The sequence below is a fragment of the Amblyraja radiata genome, chromosome 4, assembly GCF_010909765.2.
Source record: "Amblyraja radiata isolate CabotCenter1 chromosome 4, sAmbRad1.1.pri, whole genome shotgun sequence".
In the NCBI taxonomy this organism is placed as follows: domain Eukaryota; kingdom Metazoa; phylum Chordata; class Chondrichthyes; order Rajiformes; family Rajidae; genus Amblyraja; species Amblyraja radiata.
Window position 1 is genome coordinate 94,368,453 of NC_045959.1, and position 12,139 is coordinate 94,380,591.

The window sequence follows — 12,139 nt, forward strand, 5'->3', positions numbered from 1 at the left end:
AATTAACCCGAAAGGACCACAGCCAAGTCAGCTGTGTGCCCTGTGTGTACTCAATGTTCCTGACTCCAGTATGCATCGATGGGTGTGGGAAGGATTAATGGAACTTTGCTGATGTTGTTGATGAGAGGGGAGATGTGGAAGAATGGGTCACTGATACTGAATCCCAAGGCGAATGATATATACAGTCCACATTTAATCATTTAAATCATAAATTACAGGAAAGTATAAAAGAAGACATTTTGTCCAATATATACGGCACATTTGTGAAGAAAAGATGATTGTGATCCTTGTTCCCAAAGATCATCATCTTGTTTTCCTCATGTCATATCCAAACTTGTCGTACATTAATCCCATGCAGCTATAAGGATGGGTAAAAGGTAGTCAGTTCGTAGGTTCCTCAAAGGAATCAATGATAAATTAGATGGGGCTTTAGTTGGAACACATATGGTACTGCTGTAGTTTATAAACAATTCGGCTAGGCTTCTGATAGAATTATGTGCTCAGAATTAGCTTTCCACATTTGGAAAAGATGTAGAAGATGCCCACAAGAGCCGACTCTGGACTTACCTGGACTTGTACCTTGTCCTTTTACCATCTGGACGCCCGCAGCAACGGCTGCGGAGGGTTGAGGTCCCGACCACGGGGGAAAATGGAGGAGGACTGGCCAAATTGTGTGCCTTCCACCACAGTGATGAATGCTGTGGTGGATGTTTATGTTAAATTTCTATTGTGTTTTTGTGTGTGTTCTTTATAATTGTACCACTGCTGACATATTCATTTCACTTGCACTTCTGTGCAATGTGACAAATAAACCGTATTGTATTGTACAAGGTTGATCCTCAGTTAAAGTTGTTGGTTACCTAATCAGTTTTGAAGAACTGAACATATGTACTCCAGGGGTGTAGACTTAGAGATGTTCAATTAAGCTTATAAGATAATTTGACGGCACTGGGCCTGTACTCACTGGAGTTTGGATGGATGAGGGGGGGGGGGGGCACATTGAAACTTACCGAATAATGAAAGGCTTGGATAGAGTGGATGTGGAACAAATGTTTCCACTAGTGGGAGAGTCTAGGATTAGAGGTCATAGGCTCCTGAAGGACATTTCTTTAGGAAAGAGATCAAAGGATGATGAATCTGAAATTCTTTGCCAGGCTGTAGAGGCCAATACAATGGATATTTTTAAAGCAGATATAGATAGATTCTTGATTAATACGGGTGTCAGTGTCAGAATTTAGAAGGATGAGACGGGATTTTATTGAAACATATAAGATTATTAAGGGTTTGGACACGCTAGAGGCAGGAAATATGTTCCTGATGTTGGGGGAGTCCAGAACCAGGGGCCACAGTTTAAGAATAAAGGGTAAATCATTTAGAACGGAGATGAGGAAACACTTTTTCACACAGAGAGTTGTGAGTCTGTGGCATTCTCTGCCTCAGAGGGTGGTGGAGGCCAGTTCTCTGGATACTAGAGAGAGCTAGGTAGGGCTGTTAAAGATAGCGGAGTCAGGGGATATGGGGAGAAGGCAGGAATGGGGTACTGATTGGGGATGATCAGTCATGATCACATTGAATGGCGGTGCTGGCTCGAAGGGCTGAATGGCCTACTCCTGAACCTATTGTCTATCACCACAGTGCGTTCTAGGCACCCAGCACTCTGTGTAAAAAAAAAAACATGCCCCAAGCATATCCTTAATTTTTTTCCCCCTAACCTTAAAGCTATGCCCTCTAGTATTTGACCCTGGGGAAAAAAAAGGTTATGATTATCTACCCTATCTATGCCTCTCATAATTTTATAAACTTCTATCAGGTCTCACCACATCCTCTGATGCTCCAGAGAAAACAATCCAAATTTGTCCAGCCTCTCCTTGTAGCTGGCTTCCTGGTAAACCGCTTGTACCCCCTCTCCACAGCCTACACATCCTTCTGTAAAGGGGCAAACAAAACTGCACACAATAAATAGGGGGGAGGGGGGAGGGGGGGGGGGCACAGAACTGAACACAATATCTTGAATATTTTTGAAAAGGTTATAAAATGACCAGAAAGATGCAGATTTATGGTGTTATATGGATTTAAAAATGCACGTGATTAGATTTTTGAGAGAATTGTAGGTAACCTTGTAACATTCTGGCAATTAGTTGATGCTGACTATAATAAGGCAAAATTGAGTAGCATAAGTGGCAATAATGTAAACTTGCAGATGAGATCAATGCATTTGAAATGGAGAACTGTGACACACCTACATGAGCCCCCACAGCCACAGGATACCCTGTGATCTCAGAATTTGAGGCCGATATCATCAAGTGGATGAATTAATCAAAATTATCGCATACATCAAGCGGGTGAATTTATCAAAAGCGACGTGCTCCAACTACATGACTGGTTTAGTAGTAAGGACCTGTGCAGACCAACTGGAAGGAGTATTGAAGAACATTAGGCGGTACTGTGGCACTGCTGGTAAATCCATTGGCTCACAGCCCCAGAGACTTGTGTTTCATCCTGACCTCAGGTGCTGTCTGTATGGAGATTGCATGCTCTCTCTGTGACTGCATGGGTTTCCTCTGGGTGCTCCGTTTCCCCCTACATCCCAAAGGCTTGCGGGTTAATCATCCTTGTGAAAATTGCCCCTAGTGTGTAGGGAGTGGATGAGAAAGCAGAATAACATAACTAATGGGAACGGGTGATTCATGGGCGGCATGGACTTGGTGGGCCGAAGAACTTGTTTCCAAGCTGTATCTCTAAAACTAAAACTAAGAACTAACATCTTCAACTCTTACCTCTGTGGTTTGAGGTTCACACCTGCTTCGAAGGCTACTGTCCACCGTAACAAAGTGCTTTGAGTGGTTGGTTATTGCGCGGATCAACTTCTGCCTCAGAAATCACCTGGATCCACTTCAATTTGGCTAAAGCCACAACCAGTCAACAGCAAGTAGTATATCACTGGCTCTCCACTCTACTCGGACCATCTGGATAACAGAAACACATAGGTCAGGCTGATGTTCATTGACTCCATTGTAACTGTAACTGGATTGTTGACTTCCTCATTGGCAGACCTCAGTCAGTGCGGATCTCTGACAACATCTCCTTCACATTGACTATCAACACAGGTGCACTGTAACACTGTTAGACCCATGGCTGTGTGGCTAAGCACAGCACCAATCTACAAATCTGTTGGCGACACCACTGTGATTGGCCTATTCACGGCCGGTGATAATAGACAATAAGTGCAGGAGTAGGCCATTCGGCCCTTCGAGCCAACACCGCCATTCAATGTGATCATGTCCGATCAGCCACAATCAGTGCCTTCTCCCCATATCCCCTGACTGCTATCTTTAAGAACCCTATCTAGCTCTCTCTTGAAAGTGTCCAGAGAACCAGCCTCCACCGCCCACTGAGGCAGAGAATTCCACAGACTCAAACTCTCTGTGTGAAAAAGTGTTTCTTCATCTCCGTTCTAAATGGCTTGCCCCTTATTCTTATACAGTGGCCCCTGGTTCTGGATTCCTCCCCCAACATTGGGAACATGTTTCCTGCCTCTAGCGTGTCCAAACCCTTAATAATCTTATATGTTTCAATAAAATCCCCTCTCAGCCTTCTAAATTCCAGAGTGTACAAGTCCAGCCGCTCCATTCTCTCAGCATATGACAGTCAACTCCTTGTTATGAAGGCCAAACTGCCATTCGCTTTCTTCACTGCCTGCTGTACCTGTATGCTTACTTTCATCGACTGATGAACAAGGACCCCCAGATCCCGTTGTACTGTTAAACTGAGTTCTTTTGTCAGTCCAATTCAAGAAAATTTGATTCAAACCATTGCTGCTAAAATCAATTCCTTATTCTGACAGCGCTGTCATTTAATTCTTTAAACCTTCCACCACAGAGCTAGAAACTCTGGGGCAGGTCGAAAGAACTACTGCTTTGATACAAACGTTACCCATTATATAGGTATTGGACAATTATGATACAAAAGGAGTGGCAAACTATTAACCAATCACTATGGTTTAACATACATTTAGCTTATTTGCATTAACCAATCAACTAAATCCTTTCCAGTGATTGACAACACATATAGTCACATGATTTTCCCTTTTCTGGCCACTTTACAACCTTTTTCCCTCTGGTTTTCTTTAACCTCTTTGCTCAAAATCATTTTATTTCAATGAAGTAAAACCACAGAAATATAAAACTAATTCTCAAAGACCACCTCTCAGAATATAAAATATACATCATACAGCAATCACAAAATACATACACACAAAACATATATTTTCATTTTTGGAAAAGAAAGTTATTTCTAAAACTTCAGATTTAAACAAAGTCTAATATTTACAATCCTAGTTAAAACACAATACACTTCACAAATAATTTCCCCACTTCATAGTTAAAATACAGTTACTTATGGATTAAATATGAGTTTCGCCCCATTCTTACAAAGTGTTAAGGACTTAAGTCATTTCTACAATCCCCAACCACACAAAGGCCACTAATTGTCACACTTGATTACTTATTCCCAAGCTCGGGTCTAGTTTAATTACAACCTCCCCTTTCTATCTCTGGACGAAAGTAATGTAAGGCCTCCTCACTAATAGCATTCTGCACAGCAAATGGAAGATTATCAAAACAGAGTGACTTTCTCAATTTTCTATAAACATAAGAAACCACCCTTATACAAAGGTCACACAACCATTACCTATGTCTTATCTCAACACAGATACATTTAAACAGCACAAACCAGATCACATACTATTATCTAGCCTTGGTGCCCACGACCCAATATAGACAACAATGAATCCCCTTTATTGCACACCCGAGCTCAAAGATGTGCCATAAAGAAAGGACACATGATGCTCATGTCTTGAGAAGAACCCCATCAATAACCTATATTCTAAACACCAAACTAAACCAAATACAACTTCTGACAGAGTTATAGCCGCTTCAAAGCAAACAAAGCTATGCCTATTTACATCAACATCTCCATGTTATAATAAGCCATCTGTTCTCCTATGTGTGTGTTCTTTATTTCTTTGTGGGCTATGTATTTCTGAAAACCTCAGCTCCAAGTCCTTCTCTTGCAACAACATAAGTTCCTCACACAGAAGTTATAATTTGAGCAATTCTATTGTATAATATTTCCTCAGTACTTCCCCCTTTTCCCAACTTGACACCATTAGATAATAATCTGCCTTTCTGTTTTTGCTACCAAATTGGATAACCTCACATTTATCCACATTAAACTGCATCTGCCATGCATCTGCCCACTCACTCAACCTGTAATGTTACTTTGAATCCCTTCATCTAAATCATTGATGTATATTGTAAATAGATGCGGTCCCAATACCGAGCCTTGCGGTACCCCACTAGTCACTGCCTGCCATTCTTAAAGGGACCCGTTAATCCCTACTCTTTGTTTCCTGTCTGCCAACCAATTTTCTATCCCTGTCATCACTCTACTCCCAATACCATGTGCCCTAATTTTGCCCACTAATCTCCTATGTGGGACCTTATCAAATGCTTTCTGAAAGTCCAGGTACACTGCATCCACTGGCTCTCCCTTGTCCATTTTCGTGGTTAAATCCTCAAAAATTTTTAGAAGGTTAGTCAAACATGATTTCCCCATCGTAAATCCATGCTGACTCGGACCGATACTGCTATCCCAATGTGCCACTATTTCATCTTTTATGATTGACTCCAGCATCTTCCCCACCACCGATGTCAGGCTAACTGGTCTATAATTCCCTATTTTCTCTCTCCCACCTTTTTTTAAAAGTGGGATAACATTAGCTTCCCTCCAATCCACAGGAACCGATCCTGAAACTATAGAACATTGGAAAATGATCACCAATGCATCCACGATTTCTTGAGCCATTCCTTGAATACCCTGGATGCAGACCATCAGGCCCTGGGGATTTATCAACCTTCATTCAGTACCAGCTGTCTACTCAACACCATTTCCAGCCTAATGTGGATTTCCTTCAGTTCTTCCATCACCCCAGATCCTCTGGCCACTAGTACATCAGGAAGATTGTGTCCTCCTTGGTGAAGACGGATCCAAAGTACCTGTTCAACTCATCTGCCATTTCCTTGTTCCCCATAATAAATTCACCTTTTTCAGTCTTTAAGGGTCTAAATTTTTCCTCTTCACATACCTAAAGAAGCTTTTACTATCCTCCTTTATATTCTTGGCTAGTTTACCTTCGTATCTCATCTTTGCTTTCCGTATTGCCTTTTTAGTTATCTCCTGTTGCTCTTTAAATTTTTATACTGTCCCTGACTTCCCTTGTCATCCACGGTCGCCCCTTACTCCCCTTGGAATCTTTCTTCCTCTTTGGAATGAACTGATCCTGCACCTTCTGTATTATTCCCAGAAATACCTGCCATGTTGTTCCACTGTCATCCCTGCTAGGGTATCTTTCCAGTCAACTTTGGCCAGCTCCTCCCTCACAGCTCCATAGTCTCGTTTGTTCAACTGACACCTCCGATTTACCTTTCTCCCTCTCAAATTGTAGATTAAAATTTATCATATTTGACGAGTGCTACATCAATGTTAATAAGACCATGGAACAAATTGTTGACTTAAGAAATGGGAATGAATGCATTGTGTCAACTTATAGTGCTTTTTCAACATCAGCTGTCAAATCTAGAATGTCTTCTGTGCAATAGGCCAATGCCTGTTGCCACATGTGAACAGCACTACTAACAAGTTCCACTCCTAATCGCAATACCCATCCTGACTTGGAAATTGCTTGTCGACCACTCACTAGCATTGCTCCAAATCCTGGAGCTCCTTATTTGACATCTGCCAGAAGTAGTTCAAATGGTGATTCATCATTAAATCATTAAGCTTGGAAAGAGCACAGGGAAGATTCATGAGGGTGTTGCCAGGACCAGAGAGCCTGAGCTGTCAGGAGAGATTATACTTTATTTATTTGGAATGCAGGAGGCTACGGAGTGATCTTATAACCATGAGGGGAATTGATAGGAGTCTTTTACCCCAGGTAGGGAAATTAAGAGCCAGTGAACATAGCCAGAGGGGAAATATTTAATTGGAACCGGAGGTGTATGTGGAATGAGCCAACAAAGGATGTAGTTGAGGCAGGCACATTAAAAGTGTTAAAAGACACTTGTACAGGTAACTGGATAGGAAAGATTTAGAGGGATATGGGGCAAATGCAGGCAAATTAGCTTAGATGAAGCATCTTGGTCGGCATGGATGAGTTGGCCGCAAGGGCCTGTTTCCATGCTATATGATTCTAAGTACTGAAATGCAGGTATGGACAAGTAATTGTTATACCTCCTTCTCATAAATAAGTAAGACATTAATTTATAGTTGTTAACTGCTGGATTGGATTGTGCCAAATTCAATCTGCTGCCTGGTCTACCTGTTAACATTAAGCCGTTATGAATTTGGTGGTCGACCCCACCAGATGGTCATACAAGGTAGGCATTCCTTGGGGTGGAATGGGCTCCGTACCATTAACATGCTTCAGGCTTTTGGAGCTATTTTGAAATATAACTGATAGTTGGGGCATTTAAAGATGATTCAAATAAATATACGTTACCATGTTTAAAAAAAGTAAATAGATTTAATAGTAAATGTAATTGGAACACACCTAAGCATGGTAGTAAACAATGAATAACATAAAAGTAAAGTAAATAAGTCAACTTTTTCAAAGGACCACTGGCGTGTTCATTTGATTGAGGCTTGTGATCCTTCCTTCAGTGAACCCTGATGTAAAACTGACATCAAATGCAAAGTATATCTAGCCCCTCTTCTCCACGTGTCAGTGCTCTGATGGCGGAGGAGTGAGTTTGGATACACTTATTCTAGCATATGATCTCCTGGTCATCTTTAGCATGTGTAGAAGAGTGAAAGCTGCTGAGCAGCATACTGCAAAAAAAATGCCAGTTCTCTGCAATCACCAGGTTAAGCTCTCTACAGCCCAGTGTTTTCTCTGCAGCTCTTTACAGTCCAATATCTTCTCTACAGCAATCAGCAAATTTACGTGATCTGTTCTGGAACCTGCTGATACATGATGTGTAAATAATAGTATCAAATACTGATAATGAGTTTTCTAATTTTTCTGTCTTTCAGACAAGGAACAACCCAGCTGAAGATATTTACCTGTGAATATTGCAATAAAGTATTTAAATTTAAGCACTCACTTCAAGCACACCTCAGAATTCATACCAATGAGAAGCCTTATAAATGTTTGCAGTGTGACTATGCAAGTACCATCAAAGCCAACCTTATAGTTCATATGCGCAAACACACTGGGGAAAAGTTCAGCTGTGACTACTGTGCCTTCACTTGCCTCAGCAAAGGGCACCTGAAAGTGCATATTGAGCGGGTGCATAAAAAAATCAAGCAGCATTGCCGCTTTTGTAAAAAAAAGTACTCAGATATCAAGAATCTCCTCAAGCACATCCGAGAGAGCCATAATATGGATGAGGAGAAAGTCAAAGAGGTCTATGATGAGCTGCGCCTATTGACTAGGGAGGGAAAGCGGCAACTGCTCTATGACTGTCATGTGTGCGAGCGCAAGTTTAAAAATGAGTCAGACCGTGACAGACACATGCTGGTCCATGGTGATGACCGTCCATTCGCTTGTGAGCTCTGCGATCATGGAGTCACGAAGTACCATTCGCTGGAAACACATGTCCGCAAGCATATATTTATCTACATTTGTTCTGTGTGCGCAAAGAAATTTGTCAGCTCAGTTAAGTTAAAGACGCATGTAAAGGATGCTCACAGCAACTTGGGGAAGGATTTAGTATTTAATAACTCCATTAATCAGAGCTTCTATCTGTTGGAACCAGGTGGTGACATGCAACCTGAAGCCTTGGAGGACTCTGTTGGGAGTACAGGCTTCAATGACTCTGAGCAAGATCCACAAGGGCATCAGGTTATTATTGAACTTGAAAATGAAGGAGCTCACATTCCATTAGAGAGTCTTACTCAACATGAAGAAGTTCTAGATAACCATTCATTTCATTCTGGGGCCATCCAGCATAATGCAGTTTCTTTGGATGAAGGCAATACAGCTGAGACAAGCAACCAAACATCTTTGGATAGGTGTGGAGAGGAAGTCTTACCAGCTCTTTCTGTCAACAGCAATGCCATGGTAGATTCTGAAAGTACAGAAATGAACCATTTGTCTAATTCTGCGGACCAGGAAGGCGCTGACTCCCTCAAAGTATGTGGATCTTGTGAGGTCCAAAATGGAGACCCATTTGAAATGGTTCATCTTGATAATGGTGTTAAAGAAATTCCATCATCAACAGACGTTCAAAAAGATGACATGGACCTTGGAGCTTTTCAACAAGTTCTTGACAGCTTACAGAAGAGACAACTGAATATTGGCCTGTTTGAGAAGATCAGAAAAGTCTATGGAGATTTGGAATGTGAATACTGTGGTAAGAAATAGTCCATACTAACATTGTTACATTCATTTTAATTTTTAAAGAGATCACAGAAATGACTTCTGTCATGCTTATTGTTCTGGTGTTTCTGGTCAATTTAGGACTGAACCATTTGTTTTGTTGAGTCTTAACACCTTAAAGTGTGTGATTAAGAAGCAGAAGTTTGAGGTGCTGTTTTGACTTTTTGGCGAATGACTGGAAGATTGCCTTTCAGAGGCATCAGTCTTGCTAATATCAGCTCACAGCCTCTCAGTAGCAAGCTGCTCCCTTGCCAGTAAAGTAATTCTCTAAACCAGATAAAAATAATTCAGAGGTTCTCTTAGTTAGGGTTTTAGAGTCATAGAGTGATACAGTGTGGAAACAGGCCCTACGACCCAACTTGACCACACTGGCCAATATGTCTCGGCTACACTAGTCCCGACTTTGCTCCATATCCCTCCAAACCTGTCCCATACATGTACCTGTCTAACTGTTACTTAAATGTTGGATAGTCCCTGCCTCAACTACCTCCTCTGGCACCTTGTTCCATACCATTCACCATCCTTTGTGTATAAAAGTTACCCCTCAGACTCCTACTGAATCTTTTCCCCTATACCTTAAACCTATGTGTCCTCTGGTCCTCAATTCACCTACTCTGGGCAAGTCTGTGCATCTACCCGATCTCTTCCTCTCGTGATTTTATACACCTCAGCAAGATTCCCCCCTCATTTTCCTGTGCTCCAAGGAATAGAGTCCCAGTCTACTCAACCTCTCCCTATAGCCCAGGCCCTCTAGCCCTGGCAATATCCTTGTTCTCTGTACCCTTTGCAGCTTGACACCATCTTTCCTATAACAGAGGACCCAAAACTGAACACAATACTCTAAATGCGGCCTCACCAACGTCTTATGCAACTGCAACATAGAAACATAGAAAAATAGGTGCAGTAGGCCATTTGGCCCTTCAAGCCAGCACCACCATTCAATATGATCATAGCTGATCATCTAAAATCAATACCCCATTCCTGCTTTTTCCCCATATCCTTTGATTCCTTTAGCCCTAAGAACTAAATCTAACTCTCTCTTGAAATCATCCAGTGAATTGGCCTCCACTGCCTTCTGTGGCATAGAATTCACAACTCTCTGAGTGAAGAAGTGTTTCCTCATCGCAGTCCTAAATGGCCTACCCCTTATTCTTAAAAATCAACATCAGTCTGAAGAAGGGTCTCGAACCGAAACATCACCTATTCCTTTGCTCCATAGATGCTGCCTCACCTGCTGAGTTTATCTAGCATTTTTGTCTACCTTATTCTTAAACTGTGACCCCCTGGTTCTGGACTCCCCAAACATCAGAAACATTTTTCCTACATCTAGCCTGTCCAATCCTTTAAGAATGTTACATGTTTCTATAAGATATCCTCTCATCCTCCTAAATTCCAATGAATACAAGCCCAGTCGACTTCAGACTGATGTAGGGTGGGGAGAAGAAAGGAGAAAGGAAGAGGAGGATCCCGAGGCCTGAGAGGGAGCTGAGAAGGGGAGGAGGGGAGGAGACAGCAAGGGCTACCGGAAATTGGAGGTCAATGTTTATGCCGCTAGGGTGCAGACTTCCCAAGCGGAATATGATGTGCTGCTCCTCCAATTTCCGGTGTTGCTCACTCTGGCCATGGAGGAGGCCCAGGACAGAAAGGTCGGATTCGGAATGGGAGGGGGAGTTGAAGTGCTGAGCCACAGGGAGACCAGATTGGTTAATGCGGACCGAACGGAAGTGTTCGGCGAAACGAGCGCTAAGCCTACGCTTGGTCTCACCGATGTAGATCTGCTGACATCTAGAGCAGCGGATGCAATAGATGAGGTTGGAGGAGATGCAGGTGAACCTCTGTCGCACCTGGAACAACTGCTTGGGCCCTTGAATGGAGTCGAGGGGGAAGGTAAAGCGACAAGTGTAGCATCTCTTGTGGTTGCAAGGGAAAGTGCCCGGGGAGGGGGTGGTGCGGGAGGGGAAGAATTGACCAGGGAGTTCCGGAGGGAGCGGTCTTTGCGGAAAGCAGACATGGGGGGAGATGGAAAGATGTGGCGAGTGGTGGGGTCACGTGGGAGGTGGCGAAAATGACGGAGGACTATTTGTTGTATGTGACGGCTAGTGGGCGCTGCCCTTGTTACGAGTCGGGGGATGGGGAGAGAGAGCATTGTTATGGGGTATGGAAGAGACCCTGGTGAGAGCCTCAATAGTCAATGCTCTGACTTACTTACTTACTGACCGCTGAAGGCCAATCCTCAGCCCACCTGGCCAATCGATCAAGACCCTGCTGCAATTTTTCACAACCATCTTCACTACCTGCAAAACCATCCATTATTGTATCATCTGCAAACTTGGTCATTTTGACATGCATGTTCTCATCCAAATCATTTATATAGATGACAAACAGTAACGGGCCCAGCACCTTCCATGAAGCCAATTTCACCATCACCCTCTGCTTCCATCCATGAAGCTAATTTTCGCTCAATTCAGCTATCTGAACTTGGATTCCATTTGATCTAACCTCCCAGAGCAGCCTGCCATGCGCAACCTTGTTGAATGCTTTGCTGAAGTCCAAATATACAACATCTGCAGCTCTGCAGCATCTATAGATGTTAAGTTCACAGGCCTATAGTTCCCAGCATTTTCTCTGCAGCCCTTCTTGAATAGAGGCACAACATTTGCCACTCTATAGTTTCCTGGCACCTTTCCTGTATTTAAATAC

General features: G+C 42.7%; 1 protein-coding gene across 4 annotated transcripts in view; it reads left to right on the top strand.

Moving 5' to 3' along the window:
- The window catches only part of zfat (zinc finger and AT-hook domain containing), a 104,991-nt gene that overhangs the window by 24,334 nt on the left and 68,518 nt on the right, over positions 1 to 12,139 (top strand). For all 4 annotated transcript variants that reach the window (XM_033019962.1, XM_033019963.1, XM_033019965.1 and 1 more), the window contains exon 6: positions 8,092 to 9,413. In XM_033019962.1, the coding sequence (XP_032875853.1) occupies positions 8,092 to 9,413 (1,322 nt within the window). The remainder of the gene's footprint in view (positions 1 to 8,091; positions 9,414 to 12,139) is intronic.